The 24206-nt window shown below is 42.7% G+C and overlaps 1 protein-coding gene across 7 annotated transcripts in view; it reads right to left on the minus strand.

Annotated features, from left to right (window-relative positions):
• Window positions 1–1128: 1128 nt before the first annotated feature.
• Window positions 1129–24206, minus strand: part of LOC146556552 (phospholipid-transporting ATPase IH-like) — a 32358-nt gene continuing 9280 nt past the window's right edge. For 2 of the 7 annotated variants that reach the window (XM_085249059.1, XM_085249057.1), the window contains 28 exons: window positions 24029–24118; window positions 22921–23001; window positions 22170–22277; window positions 20079–20207; window positions 17913–18016; window positions 17753–17803; window positions 17588–17652; window positions 17397–17478; window positions 17134–17284; window positions 16834–17031; window positions 16567–16740; window positions 15867–16033; window positions 14203–14274; window positions 13300–13373; window positions 13112–13215; window positions 12238–12419; window positions 11549–11782; window positions 11228–11405; window positions 11036–11138; window positions 10609–10754; window positions 10109–10168; window positions 9055–9182; window positions 8825–8960; window positions 8291–8314; window positions 7383–7448; window positions 7150–7253; window positions 6875–7040; window positions 1129–4091 (listed from right to left, as the gene is read on the minus strand). In XM_085249059.1, coding sequence (XP_085105185.1) covers window positions 3819–4091; window positions 6875–7040; window positions 7150–7253; window positions 7383–7448; window positions 8291–8314; window positions 8825–8960; window positions 9055–9182; window positions 10109–10168; window positions 10609–10754; window positions 11036–11138; window positions 11228–11405; window positions 11549–11782; window positions 12238–12419; window positions 13112–13215; window positions 13300–13373; window positions 14203–14274; window positions 15867–16033; window positions 16567–16740; window positions 16834–17031; window positions 17134–17284; window positions 17397–17478; window positions 17588–17652; window positions 17753–17803; window positions 17913–18016; window positions 20079–20207; window positions 22170–22277; window positions 22921–23001; window positions 24029–24118 — 3450 coding nt within the window. In that variant the 3' untranslated portion in view covers window positions 1129–3818. Of the gene's footprint in view, window positions 4092–4861; window positions 5081–6133; window positions 6249–6874; window positions 7041–7149; window positions 7254–7382; window positions 7449–8290; window positions 8315–8824; window positions 8961–9054; window positions 9183–10108; window positions 10169–10608; window positions 10755–11035; window positions 11139–11227; window positions 11406–11548; window positions 11783–12237; window positions 12420–13111; window positions 13216–13299; window positions 13374–14202; window positions 14275–15866; window positions 16034–16566; window positions 16741–16833; window positions 17032–17133; window positions 17285–17396; window positions 17479–17587; window positions 17653–17752; window positions 17804–17912; window positions 18017–20078; window positions 20208–22169; window positions 22278–22920; window positions 23002–24028; window positions 24119–24206 lie in introns of those variants that run through there. The other 5 variants (XM_085249061.1, XM_085249062.1, XM_085249063.1 and 2 more) reach the window with 5 other exon arrangements.

A 24206-nucleotide genomic window follows, 5' to 3' on the forward strand; every position in this document is an offset into this window, starting at 1 on the left:
TTAGTTTGCTGAAGTGTGATGGACAGTGTGCTGGGTGGAGCTGGGTTACATAAAGGATAGCAGAGATAAAAATGAATTTAGCTGAGTGGCATTCACTGAAATTAACCTTCATAGCTACTTTATACCATCTAGTATAAACAAAATATTGTCAGTGTATAAGATGGAAATCAGCCAAGACCATTCATGAAACATCTGCTTACATCTAGTTGAATTCAGTCGTGCAAATCCACACAGAGCAGTAAACCTAATAGTAGCAGCAGTAGGCCAGATCGGCTGATCACAGCCTATACACTAAGAAACCCCACTGGATCTCACAATAAAAATTTTCAGCTGTGATTCTTTACCCAATGCTGTGCTACTACGACCAATTTTAGGGTTCCCCCACCTGCCAAGTTTCACTTTAACACTCCCCTTTTTTCCATAACTGATTCAAGCAGTGTAGATTCATAAGGACTCATTAGACTGAAATAAAGTTTGCATTCCCATTTGTATTCCCACACTATGTTAATGTGATTTTAATTACATGAATATAACATAAGGTTCAACTAGCTTTCCACAGAAATAGCTGGTAGAAACATCTTCAAAAGAGCTACTTTGAGTACGTTTCAGAGCCCGTACTTTTTCACTTTTACTTGAGTAATGAAGTTGAATCAATACTTTAACTTTCATAAAATTTCTGTACTTTTGCTTCCTCTACAAAGCAGCTGCCATCCAAGCATTACATCAGCAAGTGCAACGCACTGAATGCAGTGGTGTAAAGCACACCACTACTGGACTCTAGAGGAGCGGAAACATGTCCTTTGGAGTGATGAATCACACTTCTCTGTCCGGCAATTCCCAGAACAGTGCTTGTGTGACTGCATTGTACCAAGTGTAAGTTGGGACAACTCCTCCCCCCCAAAAGTTAGGTGGAGGGGGAATTATGCTACAGGGCTGTTTTTCAGGAGTCGGGCTCGGCTCTTGCAGAAAGCCTTCCCAGATGAGTTGACGCTGTTGTAGCTACAAAGGCTGGGCCGACATGTTCAATCCTATCGATCAAGAATGAAATGTTACTCAGTTGCATCTACGTGTGATGGCAGATGAGCAAATACTTTTGGCGATATAGTTTATAACACAAACCATGGCAGGACAAGTGTTTTCACTCTTTATTACAAGCAGAATGACAATACAGTGCTTTGCCCTCATTTGCTACAGACAGGCTGGCAAAAAGTCAACAGGTGAACTTTTAAAATCTTTTATCCAAAACGGAAAAAAAGTAATTTCTCAAAACCTGTTTAGTAATACAAACAGTGCCGTACTAAAAAGGTATGATATGAAGTGTGCTGCTCAGAGCACAGAAGTCGACATATCAGACCTTTGCCAAGCTCAGGAGTGACAAGATGAGCACCTGCTGTTGTGCTGATGGACTTAGAAAAAAGCAGTTTGACATTCTGATCAGCAGTAGAAGGCTGGTGTGATAAATCCATTGCGACAGAGCTGACACATACAGACAGTTCATTCCTAGTCAAGTTATTTGGTCACTTCTTTTTTTCCCCTCCCCTTCTCACCCAATACAATCTTGTTAGAAAAATAACTTGTGAGGAAGAGTGAACCATAAACCCCAGCTGACAAGACAAGACCTGGTTTTGAATGGTCAAACAGATCTGTTGTAAAACAAAGTGCACTGTGTATAACTATTGGTAAATCTAATGAATCTTAGTTTTTTCCTCTCGTTTTGGTTACAAACTCGACCACATACTCTAGCATAGAGTTAAAATATAGTCTTCTCTCTGAGATACAAAAGTAGCAAAAAAAAAATATACACAATGGACAACACAAAAATTGACTAAGTGGTGAAAATTTGAAATGTGGAGGAATTTGCTACTAAACATGTCTGAATTACAACAAATGCTTCCCCGTCATATCACAAAAGTTACATTATTATTGTAGAATATGACATTTAGACTATGTCTCGATACGGTATGGCAACGGCACAGTGAGGTGGGACACTGTGTTACAAGCACCAAGTACGTTCCTTTTATCGCTGAGGTCGGGATGTTGAGCCCCTCCACACCTGTGGAGGCTTGTGGAGTGAAAACTGAAAGGAAGAGTCCAGATTAATGATTTTATACATATTGGCAAATGGTGATGTGTATGAAACTGTATAAATGTATAAAAAAAAAAAAAAGAAGAAGAAAATCTCACATTCATGACTTCCAGAGTCAGTAACTTGCTATGTAACCCAACAAAATTCAGATTTTTAGAAATGCAGAAAAAGAGGTTCACCGAAAATGAGCTACAATCTTCAGCTGGAGGACGTGATGGACAAATCACTTCAACATTCTCATTGATTTGATTGTGACATCGCCGATTCAAGTCTCCCACCTTCTTACAAGAAATGAAATCTATCCAACACCCCTTCTCACCACAATATAGATCAATATTGTTTTTTTAAATTTACATCCACACATCAATAGTGACTGACATCAATAATTTTCGAACAGTACAAAAAAAAAAAAAAAAAAAAAAAAAAAGCCTCATGGAATTATGTGACACAGAGACAGCCCCTTATAACGTGACAACATTAGCATTCTTACGTTAACTTTTGCATAACACGGAGCACAGCAGCAAACACACGAGCACAATGCAACAGGGAGGAGTAGCAAGTCATTTAGGACATCCACAAACACGCAAACAAGTCCCAGGCTGCTGCTGTTACCCTGCACAACCACGTGGTGGCAGGAGAGGGTGCAGTTTTGCTAACTGTTCAGGGAAAAGGAAAAAAAAAAACACAAGTGCCATGAAAGGTTTGGTGATGAATGATGTCTGGGACAAAGAGGGATGTGGAACAACTGAGAGAAGAATAAATCAGCATGCAGTGAGAGATCTGACATGCTACGCTGACAGATAAGGGAAACAAAGCTCGACACAATTGTGAGGGTAAAAGAAAGTAGGAGGAATAATAGACTCATTGTACTGTATATATTTATATCTATGCTCTTTGAACCTCCTTGTACTCTCACAAATGTGTTTAAAGTGACCACATATAATCAGTTTAAAAGGGAAAAAAAGGGCATCTATGAATTAAGGCAGGGTGGCTAAAATACTGCACATCCCTCTTCAGATTTCCCCCGCCTCTCTCCTTCAGCTGATGGTTGTGTGTAAGGCTTTGTAAAAACATCACTTATGCTTCTTTTTTTCCAGTTTTTCTAAATCTAAACACCTTTCTCCTTTGGCTCCTAGCCTGCTGCTGTGTTGTTACCTGTAAGGCAAAGGTGTGTCACATACAAACATACAATAAACAGGCAAAATTCATGCGTACTCACGCTCATGCACACGCACGCACACCTAAAGGGCTGAGCTTGAAGGCTATCCCCCTTACTTGGCCAGACCACAAAATGTACATAAATGTTTCCGACAAACATTTACAAAGAAGCGAAAAAAGGGGACGCAAAAGTGGAGGACCAGGCAAGAGTGTCAGACTGAAAATGAGACGAGGAAATACAAAAAGGTTCAACAGTTCAAACGGCACAGCTCCACAGTGCGAGAAGCATTTTCGCACATGGTTCTCCTTTTGCTCATAAACTTTTTCAAGTAAGAGTCTGAGCAGGGAATTTGCTGAATCAAACCAAAAAAAAAAAAGAAAAAAAAATGAGACAAGTATGTGAATTAGGAGTAAGGGCAATACTATCTAAAGGGTTTTTCACTCAGGTGTAGCCCAAAAATGCACATGGTGAACTTAGCATGGAGTGTCCATGCTTCAGATGTGTTTGAACATGTCTGCGTTGTGTAATTCACGGATCTCTGAGATGCAGAAGCTTCAGAGTCTGCATCTGTGTTCACACTGAGGTTTCCGGCCCAGGAGCGTAGTAGGCGAACCCTGCCCCAGAGAGACGGAGCATGTAAGGGCTGAGAGGACACAATTCTGTCCCTCGGCTCTCTGCCAAATGGGCCAGGAGTTTCTGGGGTAGAGGGTCAGACCTGCAGAGCGACAGTGACTCTGCGGTGCCAAGGTGGAGGTGAGAGGAGTCCGCGCTCGTGCCTTTGCAGGATCGACAGAAGGACAGTGGAGTCACGGCCGCCACGCTACCCGGCAACAGCTTCTGATGATCCTGCACAAAAACAGAGAATCCACCGTCATAAGACATTTCAAGCGATAGAAGAGGAAACTGGAGGAAAAGAAACATGCAGGTGAAATTATAGAATTTGCGAGAAAATCTGACACATGCACACGAAAGGCAGAATTATTTTCAGAAGGTTTAACATAGTTATTTGGTGGTCTGCATATTTATTTATTTATTTTTTAAATGTGAAAAGTAACCTTGACTCTACTTTAAATGCTGAAAAGAACATACTCAATAACAATAAACCTTCTGAAAACAACCCATCATGATTAGCAATCATGTTCGATTAAGCATGCTTGTGTAATGAAGACAAAACTCACTTGCAATTCTATGTTTCAGCACCAGATGGCGCCAGTGTACACTTATTACAGACACTGACGCACAACCTGGTTTGCCAAATTGCCAGAGACAAACTAAATGTCACCCCTGAGTTTAATTTGTAAACATGAGTGCTGGAAGTAACCTACTTGGGGCCTTTCCTAATAAAATATAGCCTTAGTTACAGACTGCACTTATCAAATCTGTATTAAACCTGTAGCCTCTCTGGGTGAAACTAGCGCTGCTGACTTAATTGGGGATTGTGATTCCTGAAAGTAGCTTTGGCAGAAGGAAATTCTTCATGAAGCAGCACTGCACCCCCGTCACTCTGAGCCACAGCACAATTGCATGCCGCATGCAGTGCAAAGCAGCAGGAAGCATCATGGCATCAGCATTAAGAGCCCAACACCCCACTATCCACGCCCTTTGTGTGCCGTTACCATGGTGACCCTAGCCCCCTTGTTGTGGGTACTCTAGGGTTTGCTGAGTAGGGTGCTGTGACTATGTGGTACCAAGGAGTCAGAGCTTCTAGCAGCTTTTTTTCCACTGTCTCCTTCACAGGTCCTCTCAGGGTGGAGTGGGTCCCTTTCACGGCCTCCACCTCCACCAGCAGAGCCAGGAGCTACGCTGTCCTCCAGAACCTGCACAGAACTTACCCTCTGTGGATGATGTTAAAGGACAGGGGTTGATGAAGGAATCTGCTCAACCTTTCGTCTTTTGTCTAGTAATGCTTCAATACTTTAAGCTGATTTAAAAGAAATATGGATATTTAATTTTGGGGTGAACGGTCCCTTTAACAGCTGTCCAATTCCCAGATGTGGTCTGGGATTGCAAATATTTTCCATAAATCAGATTTGTGCTATCATGTAAGGCTGCTATGGTTTGGTGATGTTTGAAAAACTCCAGGACTATTTGTCATTAAATATACAGCTACTCTTGGCTGCTCCCTTATTCACAAGGGGTGAACCACAGTGGATGGCTTTGCATATTTGATATGCAGATTTTTACACTGCATGCCCTTCCAGACCCCCCCCCAAACAGATTTGTGGATTTGTGTCTCCTCCTGGGATTGACCTGGGGATTTTTAGCTTGTTAGGCAAATGTATAAACTGCTACACTATTTGTCATTAAATTCAATTTTAGAATTGTTGGCCAAGGCAACAAACATCTAAAAATGGATCAAAAACAATTAAAAAAACCCCCAAGAATACTTGCTTAAAGTGACATGAAAGTTACTCATACTGGAGCAGCTAGAACCAAAGGTCGTTTTGAATTTTTAAACCGAACAGCTAATAATTGATTCACTTTTTGACTAATAAACCAGCTACAAATAAATAAGGAAAGCTAAACTGGTATTTTCTAGAGGAAACAGTGTGCAAATTTCTGTAAAATTCAACTGTTTCAGGTAAAACCTAATATGACAAAAGTCCTACCAACAACGACACATCATCATTTTAACAACATATAGATGAGACTGGCTGGAACGGTGACAACAAAATACATGTCAAACATACCAAGGGAAACTAAATGCAATGAAATATGTAATGAAAATGGCAGCAAAAGGATACTACAAATGCAACCTTACAAACCGGGTGCTGTGTCGTCATTAGCAGCTAGTAGTTAGTTTCACATTAGTAGAGATGGTGCTTTGTGGTTTATACAGGGGCATGCCACCATGCAAACAGAGATGAGGGCTTAAAAGAGAGGGTCACCTCCTCTTCCCGCTCCTCTCTCGTCTCTCTGGCCCAATCAGAAACTCATTCTGCTGGAGGACTGTGAAAGCATGAAGATGGTGGACGGTTCCACAGTAAGGCACGGGCGGGTGGACTGTAGTTACCATGAAAGAGCGCGTGAGTGAGTGGGGGGACAAAACAAAGGAGGGCGAGAGAGGAGACATTAATGAGGAGGGAGGAAGAAAAAAAGAATAAAGAGGAGGATGGAAGTAGTGAAGATAAGGCATAACAAGGCAAAAAGAAAGGAAAGGAGAGAAAGGCTCAATGAGAGGTGGTGTGGATTTTGATTACGGTGATCCATTAGGGTGCAGTGAGAAAGAAGAGAAGAGGAGGGGGAAAAAAGCACAAGAGGAAGAAATCTGTCAGACCTTTCACTCGCTTTTCCACTCACGGTGAAGCTTGTTTCACGGCAACGTAAGGCTAAGCCACAGGGAACGGGAAGTCAGTAAATCCAGCTGATATTCAAATAAACTAAGGATCTGAATGGCCTCCTTTCATAATACAGTCAACAGATTTATGGCACACCACTAGGGTACTGAGATGTGTAGTATGAGCTCAGATTTTGAGTAGTGAAAAGGGGGAAAGCGTTAATTAGTCATTGGTTAGCATTTAGTGAACACTATCAGAAATCACTACAGTGAAAAAATATCTACAGCCTAATTTCAGACACGAGACAATTCAAACCTCCAGCTTCATGTGGAGGTGGTGCCAACATTGTACCTGTGCGCGTTCAGTGGCTGTGGGACACATGGCCCTGCAGAGGACCTTCTTGATGACATCTGGCAGCAAGCTGACTGTAATGAGGAGGATGATGCTGAGCCAGGCCGGACCGCTGGACAGCATCTGCATGAACACGTAGTACATCCTCTGGTAGTTCAGGAAGGGCCTGAGCAGCGAAATAAAAGGCAGAAAGAAAAAAAAAATCAATGACTTTCCTGAAATACACTGATCAGCATAAACTTTACTGATTCAAGTAAAATCATAGCACATCTTACCAAATGATCCCACCCCAGAGAAGAGAGAAGATAACATAGAAAAGTAGCGACCCCCAGATGACAAAGTGATTAATCCAGGTCCAGTGGTGCGTGTCCAAGGCAAGCTGAAACAAACAGAACATAGACATAGTGAAAAGGAGCTAGCTGGGTACAAACTAAGATATCATTTATGTAAAGGTAGTTGATATTAGCTTTACTTAAATATTTTCCCCTCAGTGGATTTCCAAACACACCTTTAGTGTTACAGTGAACACCAGAACAGTAAAGATGAGAGTCCCAAACGTCCAGTTCCCAAACATCTGCAGGGATAAGAGAGGAAGAAGAGAGTTAGAGGCAACATCAATCGCACAAGCTGTTCTCCCTGCATCCACGGATTACTTAACACCCTACGATACCCGCCCGCCCCTCCAGCAAGTAAACCGAGGAGGGAACAGACACTCTTACATCATATCTGCTGTGATAAAAGGTGAGAGAAAGGGATATTGTGGGCACTGAACTGGAGGCTTTTTCACTTCATATCTCAGTGTGCAAATATTTCTACCTGATGAAATCCTAGAAAGGTTTAAGGAGACATCGGGGGTGAACAGATGGGATGAGAAGATGAAAGAGGGAGGATCGTGACAGGATAGGAAGATCAAGGCAAAGAAACCAGCTGTCTGTTGATACCAGTGTCCATTACTTCTTTCCTTTATAAACTGCAGAAATAGTACGGTCCCCCCCCCCCTTTATAAACCTCCCACATCAGTGAAATTACATGGACGTACAAATACACACAAATGCACAAACAAGGTCGACAGAAAACAAACAAAACAAACAGATGTTGGATCTCGAGCCACAGCGATACTAGTATTCATTTGTTTACTACCAGAAGGAAACACAAGGATAATGTGAGGAAGCATCTAAGATTTCTACCATGTCAGTTAAGATCAGGATACTGTGCAAGGATTCAGGGCTTTACATAGATTAGGGGAATAATGGAGCGCTAGAAAACTACACATTCAAACGGAAGTGCATGGATGGCGGTGACGTGAGAAAGGATGGAGCGGTATGAGACGGTCAAACTGAAGGCGTAAACAATACGACAGGAACGAAAAAGGGTATGAGAGACAGAGAGAGCTGACAGGGAGGGAGACAGGCTTACCATCTGTGTGTTGGTGGTCATAAGCTGAAGGAGGAGAGGGAGAAGAAGAAGAAGAAGAAGAAAGAGGAGCAAAATAAAGAGAGAGGAAGCAGGGAGAAGGAGGGGGAGGGGAGAAAAGAGAAAAGAATCAGGACAAAGGGCAAAATGAATTTCAGGATGTCTCAACTTAAAAAACAGGACCGATCAAAAACAGTTGACATGATACAAATTAACAATACAGAGAAAGATGCTATTGTCAATATGAATGGAGATCCAATGTAGCTGACCTATGGGGACCCAGGACAGACACGTTACTACTACAGATCCACAATGCCAGGACCGCAAAGTCAAACCGCTACACCTAAGCTCCTCTTTAACGAGACCCCATCGAGTGAGCGTTTATAATGAGAGCACTTACTTTACATCCATTTATTCCCTCTAATCCCCTAAAAGATGCCTCAAACACCACAAACACCCCTTAAGTCTTCAGTTTCCGCTCTGTTCGCGTACTGGCCGTTATCACCGCCTTTTGCCGACAGGGAGACAGAGGCTTACCTGGCCGTTGCTGGTGAAGGTGGTGTTGTCAAACAGGAAGTAGGCACCGAAGAAGAAGACAACAGCATCAAACACACCCAGGCATGTCCAGTAGAGAAAGACAGGCCAGCGGAGGAGGGAGTTCTTCGCAATGTCCCTGAGAAAAACACAGAGTGACAACGTACATTAGGAACAACAGCTATTACATGCACAAAGAGAATATTTGGGGATCTGATTTCTTCTGAGCTCACCTGTACAAGGAGGGCTCTCTCTTCAATGTGTCCATGCTGACGTGCTGCTCAACCAGGCTGTACAGCAGAATGGGGAGGGAGGTGAAGCTGATGTTGTAAAGCGTCAAATACGCCGTGTCGTACAGAGGCTGCAGAGGAAACAGACGGCATCAGTGATCTGAAACCATTTACATACTGACATATTTGACTTATTAGAGCTAGGAACGTTACTGTGGTTCTCTTAACGGTGTCCGTTGAAACACTTTAGGTGCACAAACAACTTTTACACCAACAAAACAAGCACAATGGCTAATGTGTGATGGCTTTTGATGAAGCGACATGAAACAACCCCTTCCCTCCTCACTCTGATGCTCAGTTTGAGTTCTTACAAGTCATCTTGAATACGCCTACATGCCTCAACGAACTGGGCTGCTGCCATGTTAACTGCATTAACAAGCTGTTAAACATGTGTACCTAATGAACTGGCCTGTGAGTGTATGTCTAATTTATTCTATCGGTTTTAAATTGGTCTCAACTGCTATATGCTTCGCTAAGTTTGCCAGACGATTAGTGACTTCATCTGCCATATAAATACTGTTGTGCATGTAATGTTGTTTTCTGTTACTATGGTTGATAGATCCCCAGAGCTGGAGAGAACACAGCACTGAGAGAAAATGTGGCGTCTATGGGTGCTTTTCATTATAATAACTTGTGAACTATCACTTCCTCTCCCCTCCATCTATAAATTATTCCTTGTCCAGCATTGCTGAAGTTCTTATAATCACTTCAATTCACTTCAAGACACCTCAAGAGAACCTTTTGGATAAGGATTAGGTCATGTCTCCTCTCTTGCCCCTCTCTCCTACATCAGTGGGAGGAGTTAAGAATCAAAGAAGAGATACAAGTGAGGGAAGAAGGATGACATGCCAGCACACGGCTTGAGCAAAACCTCTCTCATCATCAGTGATAGATACAGAAATAGTTACTATTTGAAGCTCCTGTGAGAATATGTGACCAATGCAAATATGACTGCGTGCTTCTCAATGATAACTCTGACACCGTATAAAGTACTTACCTGCTGGGAGAATCCACAGAAGAATTGATAGAGGAACTGAGGGAAGATGAAGCATACATTCTAGAAAGATTTAAGAGGGGGGGGGGGGGGGGGGGGGGGGGGGAGAAGAAAAAAAACAACACAACAAGCAAAGAAAGTGATAAGCTTGTGACAAGTACGAATGAAAAAAATTAAAGACTCTAAAAATGCTACTATCTACACATTTCTGTTTATGCAGAAATTGTGTGCTATAAGCTCACTGAGTGGGCCGTAAGCAGCTGGCCTGCCAAAAAGGGAAAAAAAATGAATCAGTTGGCAGGGCACTGTTTGCTGTGGAAGCCGCCCACACTGATCATCATGGGCATGAATCCGGGAATAGGTTGCACCACGGATTCATGAATCCAGTAATCTGTCAGAGTAGCTGCAAAATCTGGTTCATTGTGGCTGTGTTTCACTGGGAATTACGATAAAGTGATTAAAACGTATGAGCCACTTGAGCGCATGAGGCGCCCGTCTAGTACCTTGTAGAAGAAGTACTGAACGAGCTCAGCAATTCGGATGTAGTAGTAATGGCCATGGACCAGAAGCATCTTCTTCAGGTGTTTGAACTTCGGGATGGCGTAGTCACTATTTCTTGCTGCTTGTCTACCTTCTTTACCCATGATGCCTAAAGAAATGAAAAGAGGGTTAAATGCAGCCTGATCACGAGTCTAATCGCATGTTTATTGCTGCAGTTACTGCCTTTAGCATTTTACTTGCAAATATCCTGCAATTACTACAATTATGCCACATGTGATCACCTAAATTGATAGATTATTGTCAAAAACAAAGGTTTACTTTAGGTTAACCTAAAGCTCTGCTATCAAATATCATGATCAGCATTGGGTTAAATATTAAATGGATGATTTAGCAAATTAGCTGATAATTATGGTGCTTAAATGCACTCACCAATTCCCACATGTGCTTCCAAGATCATGCTGACATCGTTGGCTCCATCGCCAATAGCGAGGGTTATGGGGTGCTCCTTGGAGGCTTTAATCAGCTTCACAATCTGCGAAAAGCCCATCCCATTCCAATCAGTACCACTGTGAATGTGCCACTTTGGAGGTGGCATATTTACTTCACGCATACTTCCTTTACCTGTGCTTTTTGCAGAGGTGCCATGCGACAGCAGAGTACGGCGCTACAGTTACGACAGATCTCTAGAAAGATCTCTCTGTAGTTGCCGTGGCCTGCACCCTCCTGGTTGGGCTTCAATACTGCAGAAAGAGTGGCCCCGTCGATAATGAGGCCAAAGTCGAGGCAGTCTACGGACAAGCTGAGAAAAAAAACAAAAAAAACAATGCGTCACAGACTAATCAACAGGGAAATCCATGTACACATCAGAAGGACTAAAAGATCTACTGATTTGACCAAGAGGCAGTTGCACACATAACGCAGATTGCCCACATGAGCATATACCCAGAGATGGAGCGCTGTCTGAGAACAGTCCTGTTGAGTTCAAACAACACATCGTGAAGGCTCTGCTCTTCCGTGCGTTTCTTGGTGAGCTCCAGGATTTGGGTGGTGCGACGGAACAGCTTGCTGGCGTAGCAAGTAGCCGCCGCCGTCTCCATCTTGTCCCCGGTCAGGACCCAAACTTTCATCCCAGCCTTGTGCAGTGACTCAATAGTGTCTGCTGCTTTCTCCTGGAGCCTGCGCATCGATAAGTCAATAAGTGATGCAGCCTCCACTCAGCTATGCAGAACTAAAGCATTCATCAAAGCTTCAATCAATCCATTACAGACTGGTGATAACTTATCAATGCATGGCCACCCCTGTCCCTGCCCATCAGCAGCTTATCTGTTAGGAAATTAAACTGTCGTGCTTGCGATCAATCAAGTTGGGGTCAATGCTGTGGTCTGCTATTTCCGAGCGTAAAAACATCTTGCATATTTATTCTCTCAGTGGAAAAGAAACAGCAGTATTAATAGTAAGTCACCTATCAGAGCTCTGACACAATATTCTTCTTGCACTCATGAGTCATGAGAACGCTCTGAAGACAATCCTTTAAGGGCGGCTTAATGATTCATTAATCTTCCCTTCTGTCCTTCTGCCCCCCCGCTGCTGCACTGTTTTTAAATCTCTCCGTTCCCCTCTTTCTGACCAACCTGTCCTCCACTGCTGTGGCACCCAGAAGAACAAAGTCTCTCTCGATGATGTCATAGGCCTGAGCCAGCCTCTGCTCCCTGTCCTGCAGGGCCAGTTTGGCTTCCATCAGGTGATGACACGCCTCCTGGTATTCAGACTGTGAGAGCCTTCGATAGGCGACGCACAGAGTTCGCAGCCCTTCCTGGTGTTACAGCGAAGTGAGCGATGGAGAAAAATGAACAAATTCAAATGCTGATCGCAAGTGTTCCAATCTCATCCACATTAGAGCCATACGTGCTTTAGAATAAAATGTGTTTTCATTCACATCTAGCAGAGTTATAAGTGCACTAGCATTTATTTGTAGTTACATTTGTATCTGTCATTTCAAGGTAGGTGCAATCTTCACTTTTTAGCTGGGCTCCAAAAACCCCCCCTGAGGGAAATATATGGCTCTTTAACTGCTACACGCTCAACTATCCTGTCTAAGTAGTTGCTAACTTTGTCTTCTAATAATTTGAGTGCTGGATCGGTACCATTTAGAGATTTTTTTGTTGGCTGGAACAGTGGACTGCTTTAGCTAAAAGTAAGACTCATTAAGGTGCAAGGCGTCAAAGAAGGGCAGTAAAAAAACAACAACAACAACAACAAAAAACACACACACAAAAAACTAGTATGCTAAAAGATGAAAAAATAAAAATGCCACACAGAGGTACTCTTTTCATGTTTTTAAAGGAAATATTAATTTTCTTTAAACCTCTTGTTCAAATGTAACATTAAAATTTAAGTTTATAGCATGAAGCTATGAAAGATTTCTGAATGATATCTAAAACTGACCTGATGCAGTGTATCATCAATCCCCTTATATAACCAGTGCTGGTTAAACTGTCCACTTACCACTGCATTTTGTTCCACCCGGGCTTTAACTTGTTCCACCTTTCCCGAGACCACTCGTGGAAAAATGGATGAGTCAGCACCCTTACAGAACAGCAGGTAGTCTCCTGGGAGCACGCAAAACAAATATCCGTAAAGCCAACTGCAAGAACTGCATCCGATAAACAGCCCCGTGTTAGACGATATCTTACCTGAGCTCGACTTGACTATAACGCTCATTCGCCTCCTGACAGAGTCAAAGTTCAGCACATGGAGCAATTCAAACCTGATGGAGAGATGGCATTGGCAAAGACGCAGTTATTGTTTTGTTAATTTTCTTATTTGCAAAGATATTTGTTTGTGGCTTTTTTTTCCCCAGAGTGCTGCATATTATCTACAAATTGTCCAACACTCAACAGTTCTGATAAGTGCACACACTCATTTTTGCATTTTTTTCCTCCATTCAATTTAGTTTCCAATAATTTGTAAGATAAACAACTCACATTATCCCCTCTTACAGTTTCATTACATCCTTTAACTTCCTGATTAGCAAGCTGTAAAACAGACCACAATGCAGATTGATGGCCGAGGCTTAAATTAATTCTATTTTTGGCTCGAGTGGTCTTGGATCCCTTAAAAAGGGTAAAAGCACAAAATGCAAGAAAGCTGTAAAACCTTTTTCTTTCACATTGCCGCTAAAGTCTTCACCGCTGCCCACTGCACCACCCTCCCTTCCTGAGCTCCCCTGCTTCCTTAAAATAGCTCACTATTGACAGGCCACTGCAGAGAGTGATAGCGAGGGAAAGCGGTTACACAAACACATCCCACGGATCAAAACATTAAACACTTGCCACAAAACCACTCTCTAATGGAAACTCGTTCGGCTTCTGTTTTTTCTGATCAGCTGGAACGTTTTGATTCGATTGAGTAGTTCCGTAAAAAGCAACCCTCTGCCTGCTCTTTGGTGGTTGTAGTTTTTTGTAACCTCGGGTGAACATGAGACACAAGCTGAGGGCTGTTGTATGACGGCTTATGTGTGACCACAACTCCATCAAGTGAATTAATCTCATTTTATCTCCTGTGGAGTAACCGCACCAGTCTCTTAGCACACCGACCTTTCAATCTCGTCATCTTTGTTGAGGATCTCCATGTAGTTGTCCTTCAGTCTTAGATATGTGTAACCGAGCCTAGCAACAAGAGTGAAAGGAAAAAGATGCATTAAAGCCCAACAAAAAGCAACCATGTACACCAATACTCGCTTATGCCCCACTTGGAAAGGCTAAAGGTGCTCTGACGCATTCTGCGTAACCTGAGTTCACACATACGCCGAAGACAGAGCACATCTGTGAAAGCTATATAAGACAGCAGCATTCCCTGATGGTGCATGGTTGACGTGTCCTACACTATACTATTAAAATAGCACACACACAAAAAATGAAAAGGTTCTCTGTGTTGGCGTGGACTTGGTGCTTCTTGGGGTCCAGTTTGAGTAATTCAACAGTAATCAGACAGTAAAACACAGCACAAGTTAATCAAGGATAATACAAGTCTGAAAACTTCACAGCAGCCTGTCTGCATCATCCTCTGTGCCATCAAGGCTTTAAATTGTTCTTGACCGACCAACAATTTGCACTGCCAGATAGTACTTCAGGAAAAATTGAGCCAAGACCATTTTGTTGGAGGGGGTGACCCTGCACCCTCCCTCTGCCAACATAGTGGACTCACTGCAAGTGGTAAGGAGGATATGTCTTTGAAAACAAGCTGTTACTACAATCAACTGTACAGGAAGTTATCACAGTTATAATATTTTTCAGACAATTTTATTAAAATGTCCCAAAAGCTGCCACAAACATAATCTAGAGGAGCTCAGAGTCATAACTTAACAGAAGGGACAGCGAGCAGACTGTATCAGCACCTACGTGTCACACATTACTTTAAATTATAATACAAATTAAATCATCATGAAGGAGGCAATTCACCATGAAAACCTAAACTGTTTATTTGGGCTCTAACAGGGAGACAGCCTCAAGTGGTCATTTGTGGAACTGCAGTTTTTGGTACTTGCGGTACAAAGAAGGTCAAATATTTAAAAAAAAGAACATTGATCTCCTTTACTTTACTTCAGTGAAACACAGTAATGAAAGAAAAGATGACTAAAAAGGTGTGAAGGAGAATTTCCAAAGACTGATTATACTTACATTAGACTAGTAACTGTCTGCCATACTGAAACTACAAAATCCAGAGGATGGATTCCAAAATGCACCAATGTGTTCTCACCATGTCGTTTCATACAGGCCAGATTAAATAAAAATAAAATACTGGTGCAACATATTCATTAAAAGGTTGAGATTTTAAATAATACAAACAGCCTATAAAATAAAACAAACTGTAATATCTTATTTTATCCTGTGTATCCTCTGCTACAGGAGGTAACAAAGGAACCAAGGAAGCACTTTCCCTTAATATTTAGAGAATTGAACCAGCTCCTGTTATGGCTACCACACAGACACTTCCAGGTCAGGTTTCCCTTACTGAAGCCTTTCTAGATAAAACTGATGAATCGGCCAAACCCCTAATCCGTTGTGAAATAAACAGCAGATTCCTGTTTACTGGCTGAGTCCGTGTTGGAAGAGCAGCCTGAAGGCAAAAGTAAAAGTTCTGGACGGTAATTGACCGAAATACATTTTCAACCAAAATATAAAATACGCACTAATAAAGTTTAATGTAACTTGAACCTATAAAGATTTTAGGGGACTTTGTGTGGTTTTAGCGCATTTACCTTTTCATTCCCTCGACCAAAGCTACCTCATCTGGTGAGGAAGAGATGTAGAAGGAGGTGGGCCTGCCCTGGTGGATGCCCCTCTTGATGCCATCCACCGTCTCCTCCTCCTTCACCTGCACCGTGTGGCACAGACACAGCGCCCGAAAAAACAAATCCTCGTATTCCTGCAGCGACAGACAAAAGGCACAGCTACATATCGTAATCATTTCTTATGGAGGCAACAGGCCGAGTTAGAAGGTGCATAATTACAACAAGAGTGAAGAACGAATCCTCTTTTTGTTTTTTACACAATCGATTCTGTTTAGTCGATAGCGTGACATTTCTGTGCTATATATAAACCCCCCCCTCCCCCAGCAATAAAGCAGGAAATCTTTTCAGCACTTTTTGGCAGTGAGCACCCTTCGTCCTCTCTCTCGCACGCTCTAGTCATCTGTGGCAGCTACTGCTGCTTATGCTGACTACACAAGTTTTCTTTTATTAAATCTAAACTAATCTTTGTTGCCACTACCATAAGTGCAATGCTCATCACTTTTCCGTGTACCAGAGGACTTTTTTTTCACCCCCAATATAAGACAAAGTATACACTATACAACGAAAGTGTTAAAATTTATATGTATTGGGTATAGGATATATCAAAATCCTCCAGCCTTATAACTGAGGTTAGCTTCCCCTTGTTTGTTTAGCAAAACACACTTACTCTCCTGTAGCCACCAGGTGAGGAATCAATCATGTCTATACTTGACGCAGCGCTGAGGATTTGGCCGTTGCAGATCGCGTGTGGGATATAGACGTTCCCATCAACGCAGCATTCGATAAACTCCATGTTGTTCTCAGTTAGAGTGCCCGTCTTATCAGTAAACACATATTCCACCTAGGAGGGAGAAAGGAGAAGGGTACAGTAGAGGCATGCCTCAACAGAGTTTAGATTGCATCCGACAGTCCGCATCTGGGCGTGCGCGTGTACCTGTCCCAGCTCTTCATTCAGGTCCGAGGTGTTCACCTGAGCGCCTTCTCCCAGCTCCTCGTCAAACATCTCCTCGTCCCAGCTGATGAAATAGGAGCCAAGAAATTTCTGCATCTCCACCGTTACATACATGGACACGGGGATGATGTAATTAAACAAAACCATGAAGGCCAGGAAGTCTGTGAAGGCTCGGATCACCTGAGTTGGGGGAGGGAGACAAACAGCTATGAAGTTTTAAGTGACACCAGACGCTTGGTTTAAGTGGTTACTTTTAAAAACGTAGAGGACTTATGAACGGACCACATGGCGCTGACGCTCGTGCTCAGTCCTGTGGTTGTACCAGGGCTCATCCCGATCGGGCGACCACTGCCAAGCGTACTTCAGAACAGTGTTGATCACCGCTTTACTGATCAAGATGCACAAGTACACTATGAGGAAGGCATTCATCGACCTGCAGAAGGAGAAGGAGAGAGAGTATGCATAAAGAAGGGTGCATTTCAATTAACCAGTTCAAAGAACGACTTTCAATCATGCAGTGAAATGAGCTGGGAGATTCATCATACTTTTCCACAGCAGAGCGCTTCTGAGATTTAGACTGGTAATTAAGTGCCATCTTGGTCTCCATGCCAGTGTAGACTGCAACAGCTGAAGGTACAGACAACAGTGAGTTACAAATGCAGAAATGATACCAGCATTTCTTCAACTGTTGTAAAACATTCAGGAGTCATTAAGCAAAGTGAATCCACATCAATACCGTAAATATGCTGTGTGTTCTTCAGCGTGGCTCCTCTAAGGAGCAAATTCTCAGCTCCAAGTGGTCTGAAACAATACAATTAAGATGCTGGTGTTATTACAGAGAAAACAATTGAAGGCCGTTGGCATTAAACCCTTGAAACACACTCACACACTGAACACAAACCTCGCCACAGGCTCTTCTTTGTCCTTGTAAATATTGATACGTCCCACAAATCTGTAAAGAAGTCAGTGCGATGTCAAAACAAGACCCACACAGTGACGAGGACGTATCTTGTAACAGGTTTGCATATAAAGCTACATCAGTGAGCATGCTTCCCACTCACTTGTAGAGGTCAGGCTGCGGTTGTTCACATTCAATAGTGGCATGTAGCGAATCCACCTCCTGCTCTGTTCTAAAGGCCATGGTATCTGGTATAGCATAATAGGTCTGAGACAGAAAAGGTGCCGGAGAGGGGGATGAAGAAGACAGCAAGAGGAAAATGTCACCCACAGTCGCTAATGAGAAGAGCCTCAGCCGGTTCACTAAATGACTGAGGGGGGAAAAAAAAAAAGGCAGCAAGATGAGTCGGGCGCTCTTGGGGTCACCAGGGGACAGCATGCTGGGATGGTGAACACATCAGAGGGCTGCCCCGAGGGCATGTATGAGGAAGATGAGTTCAGTAGTCTGTTCTATACTGTGGGTAATACGTGTGTGTGTGTGTTTGTGTATGCATATGATCATCCATGCATAAGATCATGTGAGTGACACCAGTGATCACCTATGCAGGTGGGCCAGTGTGTCACCTCGATCATTATGAATTTATGAGTAGGTGCATGCTGCCTGAAAAGTGCAGGGCTGCAGCCAGTTAATGTTCTGATTATTGAGTAAATCTGCTGATTATCTTTTGTGAATAATCACTGACAGAAAACATGAGAAAGTAGAATAAATGGAAACCTCACACTCCCGTTAAACCTTAAGGGTGCCTTCTTAAACTGCTCCGTTTTTCAGACCAACCAAAAAGATATTTGTCCTATTATTATTCGTTGCTATTATTAGCAACAAATATGTACATTAGACAACTGGATTTTTACCCTAAAGTGGCACGTGAATCAATTAAATTCATCGTTACATGGTCGCTACTTGCAGAATGTATGAAATGACAATAAATCATTAATACAATCATACTTCATTCATCTGAATGTTCGCTGCTGTGTTCCAGTGGCAGTGTCATCCAATGAAAGGTCATTATGGCATTTCTGTTTTTCCTTCGTTTACACTGGCGTTCATAATAAACACGGGCATAATTTTATCCCTGTGAGCCAAAACCTCAGACTTGGGACTGCTCCAAACACTTCAACCTTTTCTTTTTTAAACGTTTAGATCTTCATGATGTCAAAAAGAGAAGATATCCTTAATATGTTCCTCTCGGCCACACAGCTCTGCCTGTGAGCATAGCAGGCCCGCCCACCTGTTGTTCAAATCTTCTATTTGTGGGGTCAGAGGAAAGTTAAAAGTTTAACTCCCCCTAAGTTAAGAGAAGGGAGCCAAATGATTGGCACAGTTTAAAATAAATGAATCTTTTAAATACTGGCAGAGTCAGGGAGCTGGAAAATAGCGTAATAAATATGTAATAAATTAACCTTTAGTCAAACAGCTGAAAAGCAGGGTTGTAAAGCAGCTTGCACGAGCCCAGCAACTGTGAGCAGGGTCAAGCAGCTTAAATAGTGCACTGCAGCAGATAACTAGTAATAATTACAGGCAATATTCACACAATTTAAAATCTGTAACACATAAGACTTTTCATACTCCAGGTAATTAAAAACTCCCAAATTATAAACCATAAGGTTTATAGATTTACAGTAAAACACTGCAGAATAGTGTTGAGATTACATATTTACTAGAATGATGAACATGGTTGCGTTAGCTTCCTGCATTTTTTCTTAATCAATATTATAATAATCAATAGTCCTGACAATGCAAACTACCCTCACCTATGGCCCCGAGCTGTGGGTAGTGACTGAAAGAACGTGATTGCGGATACAAGCAGCAGAAATGAGCTTCCTCCGAAGGGTGGCTGGCCTCTCCCTTAGAGATAGGGTGAGAAATTCGGCCATCAGGGAGGGGCTCAGAGTAGAGCCGCTGCTCCTTCACATCGAAAGGAGCCAGCTGAGGTGGTTCGGGCATCTGACAAGGATGCCTCCTGGGCGCCTCCTGGGCGCCTCCTTGGCGCCTCCTGGGGTTGGTGTTCCGGGCACGTCCCACCAGGAGGAGGCCCCGGGGCAGACCCAGGACACGCTGGAGAGATTATATCTCTCGGCTGGCCTGGGAACGCCTTGGTGTTCCCCCGAATAAACTGGAGGAGGTGGCTGGGAAGAGGGAGGTCTGGGCTTCTCTGCTTAAGCTGCTGCCCCCGCGACCCGGCCCCAGATAAAGCGGATGAAGATGGATGGATGGCTATAAAGACAAGTTGAGAACAGACTGATTCAAACAGTTTCACTAGTTGTGGCACCTTGTGACTAGACTCCCCGTCCAAGCTGGTGGTGGTGACGTAGCAGGTCCCATCAGAGCGACTAGAGGAGAGAAGAATGAGGTCACAGGGGAACGTCTCATCTTCCTTCACCACAACGATGTCCCCCACCTGGAAGAGGACAAAAAGTGGTTTCGATATCATTAATAATAAATACATAAACACAGAATTAGTGACAGGGACTGACAAACCTGTTAGAAATCCTTTACCATCTCTCTTTAAAAAAATTAAAAAAATAAAATCAGAAATTGCATAACGGATTATGCGAGCAGAGCAGCTTAAACTCTGATAAATCCCATCTCCACGGTGACCATACACATGACACACGCTCTCTGATTTTGCATGATTAATGTATTCATCATTATTCCTGCTCCCAATTCACACTTTAATCCTCTCTGATCTATGGAAGGAAGAAACCTTAGCACTAAAGAAAAAACAATCCCCAGAAGACAGACACAGACAGCTAGAGAGAGGCAGAAAGACAGGAAAGAGACAGTGACAGATAAAGCCAGGCAGGAAACATAAAAAAAAGAAAAGAAAAAAAAAGTATATTTGTGCATTTGGGCTTTCACTTGGTAGATTTGTGCAAACTATATACTGAGGTTCCCACATAGTCTGCATTAACTCTACTTTAAGAGCAGCAGACACGACATGTAACCAGCACCAAGTACATATTATGAAAAAACAATGCTTCAAAACGAGAATGAATGTGTCGTTATTTATGAGTCCATAATAAATTCGCAATGCAGTTTAAAAATGATCTCATTTTATTGTCTCAACAAGTTGTCGATTGCTCATTTATGTTCTACCCTACTCAGATCAGCTGGTTGCTGTGTATGTGGCGGTCCAAACACATAAACAATAATGGAAAAAGGACTGGTTCTTATACAGGGATTTTCTACTTGAGCAGGCAAAGCACTTTATACAACATGCCACATTCACCCATTCATACAAACACTGTTTTTATGCTTCTTCTAAGTGTTTTCTATAGTCTGATGAACGCTTTAGAGAGCAACTGGTGGTTCAGCATCTCACTGATGGAGACTGGAGCAGCCTGTCTACCTCGTGACCTACAGGCACTCCTGTGTCGCCAACAGGTACGTTTTAGAGTTGTAACACCCATTACACGGTTGAAGCGTGTTTCTCTGCTCTCTTCTTTCCTGTTTTTCTAGCAGATAAATTAAAAATTTATCGGCTGCTATAACTGCCAATGCAGATTCATCAGCAGACTGATATTAGCACACACATAATATCGGTCAGGCTCTATTCTATGCATCTACATTTTAGGTGATGGGCTAGTATTAAGCAGTCTGATGTTTTCATTCATACTTGGATGATACAGGCCAGATTACTGCAGAGCAGCATGCCAGCTGAGTGACACTAGTTTATATTTTTCACAGAAATATTGGCATTCGCCCCTGCATTTGGTACCACGAGCAGCACTGCTGTAAATAAAGCCACACTAATAAATGCAAATTAATGAGCCTTATTTCCAGTGTGTTTTCATACAGAAAGAGGTGTAATGGCTCTATAAAAAGAAGAAGAGTTCACTTGTGCATTAAAGTGAACAGAATCGGATAGTGGGCTGAGAAGATAATACTGGAATAACGTGAAATCCTACGTGAGCTGAGATGGAAAAGATGGAAAAAAAAACTACCAGTTCGATCAAAGATGGGATGTGAAATTATGAAAATCATTTGCAATCATGGCAAACTGAATTACACCACCAAACAGAGATTTACTGTTGCATCAGAATGACAGAAGAGAACATCAGAGGATGATGACAGGAATATCCTAAATCGTGAAATACATCAGTCGTCTTCGTCCTCCGAGGGACTCGCGTGCTACACCGGGGGACAATCTATCACAGCTTCGGGGAAATTAATTGGTGGGAAAGTGAAGAGAGAGCAAAAGCAGCAGTAAAGAAAGTTCGAGAGGACTGCAGAGAGGAAGAGAAAGGGGTGGGCTGGTGAGAGCGACAGTTACAGGGAAAAAAAAGTGAGCTATGCAGCAGAACAGCAGTGTTGCTTTGTGGCCTCAGGTGCTATGCTGCTCTAATGAGGCCATTCTTACCCGTAGCTTGTGACTCTGTGTCCTCACCACCTTCCCCTGCTGCACCACGTCCACCGGACACTCGTTTATAGAGCAGTCAGCTTTGTGTCTGAGCCAATCCTCGTAGCCCTGAGAGAGATGCAGCAAGTGGGTTGCAGCAAGGGATAGAAAACGAGATTGTAAGGGGAGGTGGAAAAAAAAAGGAGGAAATAAATATATGTGTGTGTGTGTGTGTGTGTGTGTGTGTGTTGGCAGTGGGGAAACAAAGAATATAGACTGTTGTACAAGCAGAATCGGGGCCAGCACCAGATCAAGAGAGAGGAGAGCACGAGGTCAAAGTCATACATAGTAATTAATTAGCATCGCACTTTCTGAGCTTGGTGACCCGTTTCCTGGATTTGTAGCCAATGTGTCATGTTTTAGATTTATGTCCTAGTAAAGCTCTGGCTTCCTGAGCGAGAATAGCTCTATCTATCACTGATAGTACCCCATCCCTCAGTACTGGGACGGAACGGAGAGGATGCATCGCCCAGAGTCACGGGATCCTCAGCTCGAGTGATTAACAGAGGAGACCATTCATGATCATATTTCTCACATCAGCAGACAGATTCAATGGCATGCCCCTTTGCTGGGAGTGGAATGTGTATATACAGATAATAGAGCAACGGAGAACGGAGAGTGCGTGGGTATTTGAGGCCAGCAGTTGATGCGTATAGAGGATAATCACGGGCAATTTTTCTTGGACATATAAGCATATTTGTGTGCATCCTACCTGTTTGATGGCGGTGACCGTGATAACAAAGAAGAGGGGCAGGCCACTAGTGACTGGGCTGGTGGGGGTGTCGATGATGAGCTGCAAGGGAAAGAAACAGGAGGAGGAAGACGTAGAGTGGGGGGGGGGGGGGGGGGGGGGGGTGAAGAAGTGGCCACAAATAGAAGATAGGATGTCAAGTAAACAGCACTGTTCAATGTGCATCAGTGAAGAGCTTTTAAAACTTCAAGCTTGGGATCAAATTTGATCTTTTCCTTTAGGATTAACCTCCTGGGATAGCATATACACCCCTACAGTTTCAGAGACACATTAAATGCAGCAAGCAATGTCATTATTTCAGTTTAAAAAATGTTATAAATTACAAACACATCCTCAGCACGCCCCATCATCAATAAATGCATGCACCCAGTCTGTGGCCATGTTTCAAACTCCTCTATCAAGGCAACTGCTGGAAGAGAAATTGCCTTAATAGACCGGAACTATTAACTATCTGACTATTATCACTAGTCCATCCTTGCATTGTTATTCAGCCACTATATTTGATACAATGTGGCAGTTCAGAAGAAGAAGAAAAGCTTCTGAGGTACAGAGAGAGCACTACAACAATCCATTCGAGAATGTTGACTTTGCAAATTTGCATTAGCCTCAGATGAGTGAGTGCTCTTATTTTGAAATATGTGAACGATAAGGGAGTGTCTAAACAGCTTTCAGCACTCATATGATTAAACAGTGCACACAGCCACATAATGAGACAGCACCACTGTGACTTCTGGCAATTATGAATCAATTCCAGACAAATGTAAAATCAGCAGATTCTAAAACAACCAGAGATCCATATTAAGGGTGGAAATCAAAGAGTGACACAGAACACTATTACTGTTTCCAAAGAACTTGTGAAGCTGTGTTTAAAAAAAAAGAAACCAACCCCCCCTCCAAAAAAAAATAAAAATTGGAAAAAAATGATTTGCTAATTCTACAAGGACAGAAATCTGGCATAAACATACAGTATATTCTACAGAGAGTGCACAAACATGCAGTGCCTGCAGTGCTCGCACAGTAGGCAGATTAAAGAGAAAAATAATTGTCATTAATAAAGCCGAAATCTCACCTGAACCAAAAATATGACCAAAAAGTAAAAGTTAGCGATTCTTCTGAACTGCTCAAACAGGTTCTTGGGAATGAAGTTCCAGAAGGTGTACTGTGGAAGAGAGTAACAGCAAACATTTAGAAGAAAGGCATTTAGAAGAAAAGAAAAGCAAACATCATAACAGTTCCTGTGCCAAAAA

The sequence above is a fragment of the Mchenga conophoros genome, linkage group LG16 (assembly GCF_057382185.1).
Source record: "Mchenga conophoros isolate Kocher_MC1m ecotype Shallow Benthic linkage group LG16, M_conophoros_male_GT1.1, whole genome shotgun sequence".
NCBI classification, from domain to species: Eukaryota; Metazoa; Chordata; class Actinopteri; order Cichliformes; family Cichlidae; genus Mchenga; species Mchenga conophoros.